The sequence below is a fragment of the Macaca mulatta genome, chromosome 20 (genome assembly GCF_049350105.2).
Source record: "Macaca mulatta isolate MMU2019108-1 chromosome 20, T2T-MMU8v2.0, whole genome shotgun sequence".
In the NCBI taxonomy this organism is placed as follows: domain Eukaryota; kingdom Metazoa; phylum Chordata; class Mammalia; order Primates; family Cercopithecidae; genus Macaca; species Macaca mulatta.
This window is the reverse complement of record NC_133425.1, coordinates 70,941,859-70,957,626: the sequence shown is the minus strand read 5'-3', so window position 1 is coordinate 70,957,626 and position 15,768 is coordinate 70,941,859. Positions and strand designations below refer to the sequence as shown.

General features: G+C 44.1%; 1 protein-coding gene across 22 annotated transcripts in view; it reads left to right on the top strand.

The window, feature by feature from the left end:
- ADAT1 (adenosine deaminase tRNA specific 1) overlaps positions 1-15,768 on the top strand; it is a 49,840-nt gene that overhangs the window by 25,050 nt on the left and 9,022 nt on the right. For 13 of the 22 annotated variants that reach the window (XM_077983932.1, XM_077983937.1, XM_028840561.2 and 10 more), the window contains 2 exons: positions 261-347; positions 3,403-4,526. The exons of 4 other annotated variants lie outside the window; for them this stretch is intronic. In XM_077983932.1, the coding sequence (XP_077840058.1) occupies positions 261-347; positions 3,403-3,535 (220 nt within the window). In that variant the 3' untranslated portion in view covers positions 3,536-4,526. 22 annotated transcript variants of the gene reach the window in all.

Below are 15,768 nucleotides of genomic sequence, written 5' to 3'. Positions count from 1 at the left end.
GGGCAAAATTTTGTAATTGCACCTCAGGGTACCCGTTTGGGCTTGTCACTTTAATGATCCCACCGCTGATGACATTTCTTAAGGTTAGACTCATTTTTGTACCTCACTCTAATCAGACATCCAGGTCTGGATTTTCTCCTCACCAAATACAAGTGAAATCTTCAAACCTAAAAACCATGTGAAGCCTGGCATCTTTGTGATAGGGGCTTGGAACATACTAAACACTTAATAAATCGTCTTTGCCTTCTTTTTCCAAACAGATCCCAAATCAGCAAAGTGGAACTGTTTAGATCATTCCAGAAGCTGCTAAGCAGAATTGCAAGGGACAAGTGGCCAGACTCCCTCAGGTGATGCTATTGACCTATGTTTTCTCATATTTAGGAAGACATCTGTTTTGATTCTGGCTTCTGAGTAGCAAGAAGCTTTGGCAGGAGTAGTAGTTCAGCAAGCCTGTGGCACTTATTGTTGACGACAAGTTCTTCTTTCCCCATAGCTCTCTTTGCAGATACATGCATGATCTGAGATGCAGAGGATGGGTAGTTTGGTGGTATAGAGTTATAAAAAACTAAGGATAGAACTGGGGCTTGGCCATTCCAGACCCTCCTTTGATTCCACCTCTAGATGGAGATCACTGTGGAAATGGGAGTGTTCTAAGAGCAATATATTCTGTTACAAGTGTTACTCTCCTCTTTTCCTTTTGAACTTGCAGCTCCATGACTTAAATTGCTCTTCAAACAAAAACGTAGAGAACTTTAAAACCACTCTTGGGAACAAGTAGGTGGGTGCAGTGACGTTCTGACAGTGACCATCTAGAGTTAGGTGAAGTCTCACAGGTTAAGGAGGGCCCCAAACCACCCATACTTCTGACCAACTGGCTGCAAATTTGAGTGTCTCCACTCCCCCTCATGTTCAGTTATTCACTAGAACATCTCTCAGAACTCAGAAAAGCACTATAGTTGCCATTAAAAGTTTTATTATGAAGGCTACAGATCAGTACTAGCCAAAAGGAGAGAGATATAGTAAGGGATATGGTCAGATATGTGAGGGTCCCAAAGGCACAGCTTCCATGTCCTCAGGACACATCACCTTCCCAGCACATTGCTGTCCATCACCAACCAGGAATCTCACTCAGACATCAGTGTCCAAAGTTTTTGTTGGAGTTTCATTAGCTATTATGATTGATTGAATTATTGGCCACATGATGTGATTGAACTTAATCTCCAACCCCCTCCTCTCACAAGAGGTCAAACTGATATCACGTGTCTCAGAGCCCTAATTCTCTACGTGGCTGGTCTTTCTGGCATGACCAGTATCATCCTGAAACTATCTCGGGGGCCCACCATGAGTTACCTGGTCAAACATAAACTCACATGTGATCAGAGAGATCTGCCATGCATGACAAAGACACTTCCAGAAACTCCAAAGTTTAGAGGTTCCCAGGAACTGGTGACAAAGACCAAGTGAATCCTTCATTATATGCCAGTGGGGAAAGTAAGGAGTAGCTAGAAGCTTCTATATGAAGAGGCTGGCCACTTGTCATCACCATCACGCATACTGAAGTGATGCATCTGTGGTCAGTTGGCTTCTTTCTTGGATTTCCATATATTCTATATGTCAAATCTGAATTGAGGTAAAGAGATACTTCTAAGACAGAGTTTTGCTCCTGTTAACCAGGCTGGTGTTAACCAGTGCAGTGGCGCAACCTCACCTCACTGCAACCTCTGCCTCCCCAGGTTCAAGTGATTTTCCTGCCTCAGTCTCCAGAGTAGCTGGGATTATCGGTGCATGCCACCACGCCCGGCTAATTTTTTGTATTTTTAGTAGGGATGGGGTTTCACCATGTTGACTGACCAGGCTGGTCTTGAACTCCTGACCTCAGGTGATCCACCCGCCTCAGCCTCCTAAAGTGCCAGGATTACAGACGTGAGCCACCATGCCCGGCATGTTTGTTTGTTTGTTTTTGAGACAGGGTAGCTGAGATGATTAAGGGAAGTGTTGCATATGACCAAGAGCCTAGTTTGCAGTAGGGTTTTGATAACTGGTAGTTACTTTTTTTTTTTTTTTTTTTTTTTTGAGACAGTGTCTTGCTCTGTTGCCCAGGCTATGTAATACAGTGGCACAATCTTAGCTTACAGGAACCTCCGCTTCCCATGTTCAAGTGATTCTCCTGCCTCAGCCTCCCGGGTAGCTGGGACTACAGGCGCCTGCCACCATGCCCAGCTAATTTTGTATTTTTAGTAGAGATGGGGTTTCACCATGATGGTAAGGCTGGTCTCAAACTCCTGACTTCAGAGGATCCGCCCGCCTCGGCCTTCCAAAGTCCAAAGTGCTGGGATTACAGGCGTGAGCCACCATGCCTCACCTGGAAAACTTTTAAACCAAAAAAGTAGACAGTTATTTTTATTTTCTCTGATTCCACTAGGACCATAGAAACCTAGAATTCTGTTCATTCTTAACTGTTTTAATTCACGTTGCTGTGTCATGAATTCCCTACAAAGGAGACAGAGTTGCTCTAGGAAAGTGTCAGAAGTCAAAATAAAAATGTAAAGACAAATCTCTAAATTTAATGTTTTATTTGGGATATAAGAATTGAAATTCAAGACATGCACAGACTGGGTGGTCTTCAGTATGTCTGAAGAACAAAGGGAAAGTTAGAGGCTTTATTTTTCAAAAAAGAAATGTAACATATTGTTCAAGAAAGTTCGGCCGGGCGCGGTGGCTCAAGCCTGTAATCCCAGCACTTTGGGAGGCCGAGACGGGCGGATCACGAGGTCAGGAGATCGAGACCATCCTGGCTAACACGGTGAAACCCCGTCTCTACTAAAAAAAAAAAAATACAAAAAACTAGCAGGGCGTGGTGGCGGGCGCCTGTAGTCCCAGCTACTCGGGAGGGTGAGGCAGGAGAATGGCGTAAACCCGGGAGGCGGAGCTTACAGTGAGCTGAGATCCGGCCACTACACTCCAGCCTGGGCGACAGAGCCAGACTCCGTCTCAAAAAAAAAAAAAAAAAAAAAAAGAAAGTTCAGCGGCACGAGTAAAGTTATGAGGAGCTGCCAAGTGACGGCATTGGGTAAAACTATTGTTAAAGTCTGCAGCAGGTTGGTTCAGTAGCTGTTAGATAAAACTGGCAGGCAATTTCAGCAGCCAGGCTTGCAGAGAATGCATTCTTGGAGCAATGTTATGCACCCTGAGTGCTTTTTACCCCTGGCTTCTCGCCTCTGTTTTAGTTGAGTATGACAAGAATAAAGTAGTTTGTGTGATCCACTTTCACAAAAGCATACTGAACTCCTCTTCCTAAGTCTCTCGTTACAAGTCTGTCCAGTTGCTTGCTCAGGTGTCTGGTGGCCCCCAGGGTGTGCTATTCAGTAAGAATCTGTGTATTTGGTGGCCTGTGTGCATTAGGGTGCAGAAGCTGGATACCTACCAAGATTACAAGGAGGCTGCATCCTCTTACCAGGAAGCCTGGAGCACACTCCGGAAGCAGGCGTTTGGATCCTGGATCAGAAACCCACCGGATTATCACCAGTTCAAGTGAGAAGGAAATGTTTGCTCTGGTAGCAGGACCCTTCATCCTGAACTGCCTTCCTTCACACAGGACAAGTCTTAGCTTTTTTGGTGGTTAAATCAGGGAATATTCTTTCTGAGCACTGCATCTCTGTTGTGTAATACAGATGGAATCTGGAACTTAGAGCAGGTTATACTTGATTGAAGTAGCTCTCTGCTAAAATGGCATCTCACTAATGCCCTCGCTGTCTGACTTCCATTGTGTTTTATTGCTTCTCTAAAATATGAAATCAGGGTTTGGAACATGATGCTTTAAAAGTACTCCACAGCAGCTCTGTTTTATGGGTTCCTACATTGATTCAGCAAATATTTATTGAGCTGAAATGATGTTTGACACTCTGCAAGTTTTACAGCTTTGCCTAGCATAGCGAACATATATTTTGTATTCCCAGCCTTTCTTCCTTCGGGGAGCCATTCTTTTCCCATTCTTGAGTGATCCTGCTCTGTGCCTCAGACTTGGCTGAAGCTAACCTTACTCCTTGGCTCTAGGAATAGCCTGTGAGCCAGCCCTGGACTGCCCTGGAATTGTTCTCAGAGGTATCAGGAAAGGCTGTCTGTTTTGATCTGGAGCTGTAAGAGTCATAATCGTGGGACTGCCGGAGGCCATCTTTTCCTACTACCTAGAGAAAGCCAGCAAAGAATTGAAGGCAACAAAGGAAAACAGCCAAGAGAATCAAAGATCTAGTAACACTGTTTAGATGCCTGAAGCCAGTACCCACCCTAGACATCAATTATGTGAGACAAATTCCTATCGTTATTTTGATTAAGCCTGTTTGTGTTCGTTTTCTGACTTACAGTTGAAAGAATTCTGTCCAAAAAGACAAAAGGTGGCCAGGTGAGGTGGCTCAGGCCTGTAATCCCAGCACTTTGGGAGGCCAAGGCAGGCAGATCACTTGAGGTCAGGAGTTAAAGACCAACCTGGCCAACATGGGGAAACCCTGTCTCTACTAAAAATACAAAAACAAGCCAGGCATGGTGGTGTGCACTTTTAATCCCAGCTACTTGGGAGGCTGAGGCAGGAGAATTGCTTGAACCCAGGAGATGGAGGTAGCAGTGAGCGAAGATCTCACCACTGCACTCCAACCTGGGTGACAGAGTAAGACCCTATCTCAAAAAAAAAAAAAGCCAAAGGCCCTACAGCAAATCAGCAGTAGACCCAGCAGCCAATCCTGTTTTAACTAATGTTGAATGTTTAACACTCAACTTTAGACTTTGAATGATTGACTGAAAATGGAAGCTCCCATGTTGGGGTTACTCAAGATCCTTATTGGTTCTTCAGCATTTTGTGGCTATATTTTTTCATAACAGCTGTATTGAGATATAATTCACAGACCATAAAATTCACCCAACTAAAGTATATAATTTAAAAGTTATTAGGCCCAGCACGGTGGCTCACGCCTGTAATTCCAACACTCTGGGAGGCTGAGGCAGGTGGATCACCTGAAGTCAGGAGTTCCAGACCAGCCTGGCCAACATGATGAAACCCTGTCTCTACTAAAAATACAAAAATTAGCTGGGCATGGTGGTGCACACCTGTAATCCCAGCTACTTGGGAGGCTGAGGCAGGAGAATCGCTTGAACCTGGGAGGCGGAGGTCAGAGGTTGCAGTGAGCCAAGATCACGCCACTGTACTCCAGCCTAGGTGACAGAGCAAGACTCTGTCTCAAAAAAAAAAAAGTTTTTAGTATGTCCACAGAGTTGTGCAACCATCAATTTTAGAACATCTTCATCACAAATTTTGTGCCTGTAATAGTTTCCTAGAGCTGTTTCTTAACGAAGTACCACAAGCTGGGTGGCTTAAGACAACAGAAATGTATCCCTGGCCGGGTGCAGTGGCTCACGCTTGTAATCCCAGCACTTTGGGAGGCCGAGGCGGGCAGATCACGAGATCAGGAGATCAAGACCATCCTGGCCAACATGGGGAAACCCTATCGCTGCTAAAAATACAAAAATTAGCCAGGCATAGTGGTGCATGTCTATAGTCCCAGCTACTCAGGAGGCTGAGGCAGGAGAATCTCTCGAACCCAGGAGGTGGAGGTTGCAGTGAGCCAAGATCGTGCCACTGCACTCTAGCCTGGGTGACAGAGCAAGACTCCGTCTCAAAAAATAAAAACAAATGTATCCCCTTTCAGTTCTGGAGGCTAGAAGTCCAAACAGGTTGTCGGTGGGGCTTCCGCTTCCTCTAAAAGCTTTAGGGCGGGGGCCCCCAGCCCCAGAGCCACAGATCATTACTTGTCTGTGGCCTGTTAGGAACCAGGTCACACAGCAGGAGGTAAGTAACGGGTGAGCACTCTAAGTTTCATCTGTATTTACAGCCACCCCCCATCACTCACGTTACTACCTTAGCTCCTCCTCCTGTCATACCAGCGGTGGCATTAGATTCTTTTAGGAGTGTGAATCCTATTGTGAACTGTGCATGCAGGGGATCTAGGTTGCACACTCCTTATGAGAATATAATGCCTGATGATCTGTCACTGTCTATCAGATGAGACTATCTAGTTGCAGGAAAACAAGCTCAGGGCTCCCACTGATTCTACATTATGGTGAGTTGTATAATTATTTCATCGTGTATTACGATTTAATAATAATAGAAATACAGTGCATAATAAATGTAATGCACTTCAGTCATCCCAAAACTATCCCCCATCCCCACCCCTAGATCTGTGGAAAAATTGTCTTCCATGAAACCAGTCCCTGGTGCCAAAAAGGTTGGGGACTGCTGCTCTAAGGAAGACTTTTTCGTGCCTCGGGGACTGCCGCTCTAAAGAAGTCTTTCGTGCCTCCTCCTTAGCTTCTGGTGGCTCCTGGCAGTCTTTGGCTTGTGGCTGCATCACTTCAGTTTCTCCCTCTGTCTTCACATGGCCTTCTTTCCTGTGTCTGTGTCTTTCCATGGCCTACTTATAAGGACCCCAGTAATTGAATTTAGGGCCTGCCCTAATCCAGTGTGATTTCATCTTAACTAACTACATCTGCAAAGACTCTATTTCTAACTAAAGTCACATTCTGAGGTTCCAGGTAGACATGAAGTTTTGGGGGATACCACTCAACCCATTGCAGAACCCATTAGCAGTCACTTCCCATTCCTCAACGCCCCTACCCCAGGGCAATCAGTAATCTACTTTCTGTCTCTTTGGATTTGTCTATTCTGAACATTTCATATAAATGGAATCGTATAATATGTGGTCTTTTGTGACTGGCTTCTTTCACTTAACATGTTTTCAAGATTTATATTGTAGCATGAATCAGTACTTTATTACTATTTATGGAATAAAAATAGTCAGTTGTATGGATGTAAATGTTTTGTTTATCCAGTCATCAGTTGTTAGACATATGGGTTGTTTTCACTTTGTGGGTCTTGTACATAGGGTTGCTATGAACATCTGTGTACAAGTTTTTGTGTGAGCATATATTCTGAAAATTTTTTTAAATTACAGAAATAATACATGTATGTCATAAGAAGTTATTCTTGAATGTTTTTCCATAAGAAATCCTTTTGGATAGGAAAGAAAGAAGGCCAGGAGCAGTGGCACCTGTAATCCTAGCACTTTGGGAGGCCAAGGTGGGTGGATAGCTTGAGGGCAGAAGTTCCAGACCAGCCTAGCCAACATGGCAAAACCCCATGACTACTAAAAATACAAAAATTAGCTGGGCGTGGTGGCACACGCCTGTAGTCACAGCTACTTGGGGGACTGAGGCACGAGAATTGCTTGAACCTGGAAGGCGGAGGTTTCAGTGATCTGAGATCATGCCACAGCACTCCAACCTGGGCGACAAAGTGAGACTGTCTCAAAAAAAAAAAGCTGGGGGGCAATGACCAACATGGAGAAACCCTGTCTGTACTAAAAATACAAAAGTAGCTGGGCATGGTGGTACGTGCCTGTAATCCTAGCTACTCAGGAGACTGAGGCAGGAGAATTGCTTGAACCCAGGAGGCGGAGGTTGTGGTAAGCCGAGATCGCGCCATTGCACTCCATCCTGGGCAATAAGAGTGAAACTCCATCTCCAAAAAAAAAAAAAAAAAAAAGCAACAATATCACTACTTGAAGGCCAGGGTCTCCGATATTCTGCTTTAATCAATTTCTTTTCCCTGACCCCAAATCTCACATTATGACAGCAGTTAGGATACCTGGGCTGGCAGGAGCTTTTATCTAGAGGATGATGCATCTCTCTCTTTTATGAGACCTTATTTTAAAGGAAAAAGATTTACATTAAAACGTAAAAGGATAATGTCTTTTTTTTCCTAAATTTTATGTTAAATTTGTACCCCCCAAAAAAACTCTAAGTGTAAAAAAAAAAAAAAACAAATTTAGACTTCAGAATAGAGATTAGAAAAAAACCTGAAGGCTGGAGACCAAAGGCACCTTCACTTTGGACTACCTGTTTTCTCAAGAGCTAAAAGTGGTACTTAACCATCCAGCATCCTACATTTTATTTTATTTTATTTTATTTTATTTTATTTTTTTATGTTATGTTATGTTATGTTATGTTATGTTATGTTATGTTATGTTATGTTATGTTATGTTATTTTTTTGAGATGGAGTCTGGTGCTCTGTTCCCCAGGCTGGAGTGCAGTGGCGCGATCTCAGCTCACTGCAAGCTCTGCCTCCTGGGTTCATGCCATTCTCCTGCCTCAGCCTCCCAAGTAGCTGGGACTACAGGCGCCCGCCACCACGCCCGGCTAATTTTTTGTATTTTTAGTAGAGACAGGGTTTCACTGTTTTAGCCAGGTTGGTCTCGATCTCCTGACCTCGTGATCTGCCCGCCTCAGCCTCCCAAAGTGCTGGGATTACAGGCGTGAGCCACCACGCCGGGCCTCATCATCCTACATTTTATTTTAATCTCTTAAAACCCAAGTTTAAAATCTCATCTATGCCTTAAAATCACATCTCTGCAATCTTAGCAGACTCTCAGATTTCATACATTTATAAAATTTGTTTTTACGGTTTCTTTTTTATTATTTCTGTTTTTTTTTTTTTTTTTTTTTTTTTTTTTTGAGACGGAGTCTCGCTCTGTCGCCCGGGCTGGAGTGCAGTGGCCGGATCTCAGGTCACTGCAAGCTCCGCCTCCTGGGTTTACGCCATTCTCCTGCCTCAGCCTCCCGTGTAGCTGGGACTACAGGCGCCCGCCACCTCGCCCGGCTAATTTTTTGTATTTTTAGTAGAGACGGGGTTTCACCGTGTTAGCCAGGATGGTCTCGATCTCCTGACCTCGTGATCCGCCCGTCTCGGCCTCCCAAAGTGCTAGGATTACAAGCTTGAGCCACCGCGCCCGGCCTCTTTTTTATTATTTCTAACGGCAGGTGAAAGGATTTTTTATTTTACTAATGTTTCTTAACCTATGTTTGGCTGATAACTGCTTCTCATTTTTAAATACATATTCTTTTTTGAACTTGTTATGGAAATTTTTAAATAGTCACAAATACAGACTAGCACAGCGAACTCCCCTGAACCATCACCCGAACTTAGCAAACGTCAGCTTTGTTGCTGCTCTTGTTTGATCTATTGCCTCGTCCCCTCCAACATTTTTTTTGACCATTTAAAGCAAATCCTAACCATCATATTTCACCTAACAGAATTAATATCTAATATGTAGTCTGCTCAGTTTTCCCATGTTGTCTCAAAAATGTATTTTGACTGTTTGTTATTTGGTTATTTGTTAAAATCTAAATAAGAGCCACATTGTGCATTTGATTGATAGGTCTTTTGTCTCTTTAAATCTGTAACAGTTACCCTTTTTTTTCTGTGTTAAGAGGGGGGTTTTTTGTCCTGTAGTATTTCCCACATTTTGTATTTCACTGCTTATTTCCCCCCATTGTTGTTTAAAGGTTCCTATCTCCCCAATATTTCCTCTAAATGTGCAGTTACACATAGAGGCTTGATTAGATTCAGGTGCAGTTGATTTGACACGAGTGCTTCCTGAGTGACTCTGCATCTTTGTTTTCCATCGTGTGGAGAGGAACATGACATCTGGTGGTTCCACTTGCTGTGACTGAGCAATGGGGTCTGTGGTGTCAGTCTGGTCTTTTCCATTATAAAGTACCCCACCACCCTTCCACCTGATGGCTCTAGCAGCCGTGTCAGGAGTCCCTGAGACCACCCTCATGTTTGATGATTCACAAGATAGATTCACAGAACTCAGAAAAACTGTTATACACATAATTCCTGTTTATTTTAGTGAAAGGATACAGATTAAAATCAGCAAACAGAGAAGGCACATGAGCGAAGTCCAGCAGAAGACAAGCACAAGCTTCTAGTTGTACCCTCGATATGAGCGTTGCATGTTTGATTCTTTGACATGGGAGGGGACCTTGCTCATTCGGGGGAGAGATTGTTCTTCCTAGGGCTAGCCAATTCCTGGAGAGAATAAATGACTCACCTATGACTGTTCCTTTCATATGTAAACCAGCCAATCTGGAGCCCATACCCCAACCTGTCCTTTACAGGACGTTCATTCTCTAGGCCAATATGCCATACTCTGGGATATGCACCTGCCCTAATCACCACAGGGCCAGGTACCAAAAAGCTAGGGAAAGCCCCTAGGCCCCAGAGCCTGCTGAAATTATTCAAACTCGCCAGTCTGCTTACTCGGCCTCATCCCTTCCTTCCCATGGAAATAACAAGGCTCTTACTCCACTTGATCCCCTCATTCCCTCTGCCTCCGCACTGACCCTGGGCTTCCCAGTGTGGCTCCCTGTGGCATGCCATACCCCTTTTGGAATCTGTAAGTCTAACAAGCTTTCTTGTCAATGGCAGTCACCTGATCTGTTGCCCTCATCATACCTGAATAATAATAAAACCTATATTTTATATTTTTTATCTTATTTTTTAGAGACGGGTGTCTTGCTCTGTTGCCCAGGCTAGTTTCAAATGCTTGAGCTCAAATGATCTTCCCACCTTGGCCTCCCACAGTGCTGGGATTAGAGGCATGAGCCACCATGTCAGGCCACCTAAAACCTATATTTTAAAACACTCCCCAGTGGTGTCACACAGACAGCACTTAATCCTCCCAGCAATGATGTATGGCAGTATGTGCCAGGTGTTGCCAATTATAGAAGCTCGTTGAGCCTTGGATGCTGCTAACATCGCATGATGCACAGGACAACTGCCCTGTCCCCACCCCCACTCCCCGCAAAGAATTATCTGGCTTAAAACGTCAGTCATGCTGAGGTTAAGAAACCCTGCTTCTAACAATTGTGTTTTAAAGTCACTTGAAATAGTTCCTCTCTAGTTATTGCTCCAAATCTGTACATAATTTTACTTTACTTTCAGTTTTTAGGGATGCCTTAAAAATTATGTAAAATGTTTGTATGATTCCAAAGTTGAAACTAGTTTGTTTTTGTTTTTTAAAAAAATAGAGATGGGGTCTCACTGTGTTGGCCAGGTTGGTCTTTAATTCCTGGCCTCAAACAATCCTCCCATCTTGGCCTCCCAGAGTGCTAGGATTACAGGCATGAGCCACCATGCCTGGCTAGAACTAGTTTTCTTTGAAGAAAGGTATATTCAGATGTCTTTCATCCTTGTCTCCTCCCTGGTTTTTTCCTTCCCTCTAACAGTAGCCATTTTTATTAGTTGTTGGCATATCATATATGCGACAATTTGTATTTTTGCCACTGTATCTTTTGGATAGTCTTAGAAGTGGGATTGTTTGGTCAAAGATTAAATAAACATATAATTTGCTTGATTTAAATATATCTTCTAAGTTCTGTTTCTAAATACAGTGAATCCAAAGAAAGCAAAGCACAGAACACCATTACAACATGCCATTTCTATTAAAAAAGCATGAAAGAGGCCGAGTGCAGTGGCTCACGCCTATAATCCCAGCACTTTGGGAGGCTGAGGCAGGTGGATCACCCGAGGTTGAGAGTTCAAGACCAGCCTGACCAACATGGAGAAACCTCGTCTCTACTAAAAATACAAAATTAGCCGGGCATAGTGGCGCATGCTTGTAATCCCAGCTACTCGGGAGGCTGAAAAAAAAAAGCATGAAAGATAGGTAACTGTTTAGCTTGTATATACTAAAGTATCTATGAATCTACTTACAAGAAACCAATCATCAAACAGGACAAAGGATGGCCAGGGTCCAAGGTGTGGGAGGGAGACTTTTAACTTTATACCCTTTTAAAATGTTGAACCATGTTAATATATGCCTATTTTTTAAATAAATTTTTTAAATGAAATAAAAATTAATGGAAAAAGGTTTCTCTATTTTAAACTGCATTAACGCCAGAAAACACATAGAGGCGATGTTGTATAGGGAAGAGGAATCTCACAAGCTGCTTTAGGCAGCTTAATTCCACAGAATTACTGTCTTGTGGAATTTGGCTCTTTCAGGGAGGTTTACACTTCGAGCCTTGCTGTTTATTCTGTGTCCATAAGTGGGTTCTAGTGTTACGACTGTGTTGCATAATTTGTATTTTCTTAATAATTTTCAAAAATTGGCTTGATTTAAATAATTGTGTGTATAGATTTCATGTAGTCATTTCTGCATAGGGTTAAATGCCTTGTTTTATGGAGTTGATCAGCGCCAAGCATGAGCTCACTGTCTGGGGAAACGAGGCTGCTATGGAGATAATGACCGACCCTGGCTGCCAGTGCCTCTGGTCGGAAGAAATGCAAGCCCTGTCTGATTTGGTAGTGTCTGTGGCTGGGGGAAAGCTGCCTCCACCTGGACCTTGGCAAGACTTTTTGGATTTAAGACAGTGTTCTGAGCAAGCCTTAGCCAAAAATTTCCAGCTCCTAAAACCCATGTCCCTTCCTGGCTAGTTAAATGGCTTAGGACAGTGTTATCTTTTCAACTGCCACTGCCTCCTGAGATGGTGTCTGGGAAAGCCAGAGGAGCTGTTAAAATGGATCCCACCGCAACAGAAAAGCTATTGAAACCAGGAGACAGCTTCCAACTGGAAAAATACTTAGTATATAAGTGCTTACTTTCCAGAGCTCGAGCAGCTCTTCCCATAGGCAGTTATCCTGAAGGAATGGTTAGATACAGAAACAGCCAAGGAGACAGATATTTCAGACAAAGCACATTTATTTTCCAGAAAGAGTAGTTTTTTTAATACCCCATATTGAAGAATTGTTGACCTTCACGTCCTATAAACATGAATCCTTTTAAACCTAAACGTGTCTGTATTGGGGCTGAGACTAACTTGCTGTAACACCGTCCAGATGAATCCAAAACAAATCTTTATACCTGTGGTCCAAAAGTGGTAGGGAAATTCTGTAAAGACTTAAGGGCTTCAGGCAAAGTTGTTTGAATTCAGTTTTTATTTCTTAAAACTGGGGATCCAAAATGAATCAAAAGGGACAAATATCATGAGTGGTGACTGCCTGATGTGGTGGGGGGTGGGGAGCAGGCAGTCGAGTAGAAAGAGGCCTCTGGAGGATGGAAACGTCCTGTGTTTTGATTGGAGCGTTGATTATACTGGTGTAAACATTTGTCCACGTTAAGTCTACACGTTAATATTCATGTACTTTACATAATTATACCTCAATTTTAAAATGCAAAAAAACAAAAACATGGTCCTTACTACTTGGTGTAGTAGAATAAAACTGGACCTAGATACTCAAGCAGTTGTGTCCTAGTACCAGTTCTGCCACTAACTTCTATGTGGATGTGGGGAAAGTATTTAACCTCTGCTTATAACTTCTTATCTGTCCTACAAAATTAGATCGTCGCATTTAGGATGCTCAGTGTTTTTCAACTGTTAGGTAGGATTCTCATAAAAATTATTAATTGGATAGATAATACAAAGAAAAATTTTCTCTAGGAAACTGCCCACTGATGCTGTGACTACATATGGCCTCAGTCATGTTGGTGACAAGGGAAGGATGGAAATAACTCTTTTTTTTTAGACAGAGTTTCATTCTTGTTGCCCAGGCTGGAGCACAACGGTGCGATCTGGGCTTACCGCAACCTCCACCTCCCGGGTTCAAGCGATTCTCCTGCCTCAGCCTCCCGAGTAGCCGGGATTACAGGCATGTGCCTAATTTTGTATTTTTAGTAGAGATGGGGTTTCTCCATGAAGGTCAGGCTGGTCTCGAACTCTCGACCTCAGGTGATCCTCCCGCCTCTGCCTGCCAGAGTGCTGGGATTAGAGGCATGAGCCACCATGCCAGCCTGAAAATAACTCTCGTCTCAATCTACTAACCTGGGCTCTGAATTTGGGTATGGATGTTTTGCCCCTCATTCCTATGAGCCAGTAGGGTTAGGAATCAGCTTTTAGAACAAGCCTGTCCAGCACTGCTTTTCAGTGACCAGATGCAGGAAAATGTCTCTGTAGGAGGAAAGGGAGTGGCAGAAAGTCACTCCAAGTGGGACCCAGGCTGCCAAATGTTGGTCTCCAGCACATGTTCCCTGTACTTTGGGCTCAGCTCCCGAAGGGGAAGAGCTCACAATGGAAACAGTGATGGCCATTTGCTCAGGCAGCCAAGAGAATGAAAAGCACATTGAAACTAAGCAGTGTCTCCACGGGGAGGTACGGTGGGCCCCTTGCGGGTGAAACCAACCTGACAACAGAGCAGGATCACAGAGCCCATTCCCAGCATCTTTCTTCAGTTCAACAACAAGACCTTTCTGTGCAACCTCTCAAGAAAGCTCTGGGAAATGATACTGTGGGCAGTATTACTAAGCTTTACCCAACAATGGAGGCACGCTCAGTCCAGTTCACCCGTTTGCTCTGAATTCGATTTTGTTAATTGAAAGCAAAGAGCTTTTCTTTATGTAAGTTTCAGGACCTGCATCCCCTAACCCAAAGTTTCTTGAACTTCCCTGTTTATTGCTGCCTCTTGTGAACTGTTTTGACCTCCAGTGAATGCCTTTTCAGCTGGCATTTTCATGCTGTACTTTTGTTTTTCAACTTACCGAGTGCCACTGTGAATGTCCTTCTTTACTAACATGTCAGTAACTGCGGGGCTGTGAAGCCAGCTGACAGTGGGAGAAGGCAGCCTTGGGGTGATGGAGTGGCAAGTGCAGTTTAAACCAGCTCCGATGACAGTGCTCACTCACCTGTGCTAAAGCAGGTAGGTGGTGCAGCCTGGCTCTGTGCCTCCTTCATGAAAGATGAGAGCTGCTATGGTCTGAATATTTGTGTCCCCCGCAGATTCCTATGTTGAAATCGTAACTCCCAAAATTATGGTATTAGAGGTGGGGTCTTTGGGAGGTGATTGGGTCTTTGGGAGGTGATTAGGTCTTTGGGAGGTGATGGGGTCTTTGGGAGGTGATGGGGTCTTTGGGAGGTGATGGGGTCTTTGGGAGGTGATTGGGTCTTTCGGAGGTGATTAGGTCTTTGGGAGGTGATTAGGTCTTTGGGAGGTGATTAGGTCTTTGGGAGGTGATGGGGTCTTTGGGAGGTGATGGGGTCTTTGGGAGGTGATTGGGTCTTAAGAGCAGAGCCCAGACAGGCACGGTGGCTCACGCCTGTAATCCCAGCATTTTGGGAGGCCAAGGTGGGTGGATCACCTGAGGTCAGGAGTTTGAGACCAGCCTGGCCAACACGGTGAAACCCCACCTCTACTAAAAATACAAAAATTCGCTGGGCGTGGTGGCAGGCGCCTGTAATCCCAGCTACACTGGAGGCTGAGGCAGGAGAACTGTTTGAACCTGGGAGAAGGAGGTTGCAGTGACCTGAGACTGCACCATTGCACTCCAGCCTGGGTGACAAGAGCAAACCTCCGTCTCAAAAAAACAAAACAAAACAAAAAAATGTAGAGCCCTCATGAATGGGATTAGTGTCTTTATCAAAGGGACTCCAGAAATTCCTACCTCTTCCGCCATGTGAGGACACAATGAGAAGACGGCTGTCTATAAACCAGGAATCGGGCTCTCACTAGACACAAATCACGCCTTGATCTTGGACTTCCCGGCCTCCAGAATGGTAAGAAATAAAGCTAGATTGTTTATATACTATTCAGTCTGTGGTGTTTTGTTATAGCAGCCCAAACAACAAGGGCCCACATGGCTTAGTGTTTTGCTTGCATATACTTTGAGGGAATTATTTTCTAAAATAAGTGGGCCAAGCACGGTGGCTCACACCTGTAATCCCAGCACTTTGGGAGGCCAAGGTAGGCAGATCACTTAAAAGTCAGGAGTTCAAGACCAGCCTGGCCAACATGGTGAAACCCCACCTCTTTTAAAAATATAAAAATGAGCTGGGCGTGGTGGCAGGCACCTGTAATCCCAGCTACTCGGGAGGCTCTGGCAGGAGAA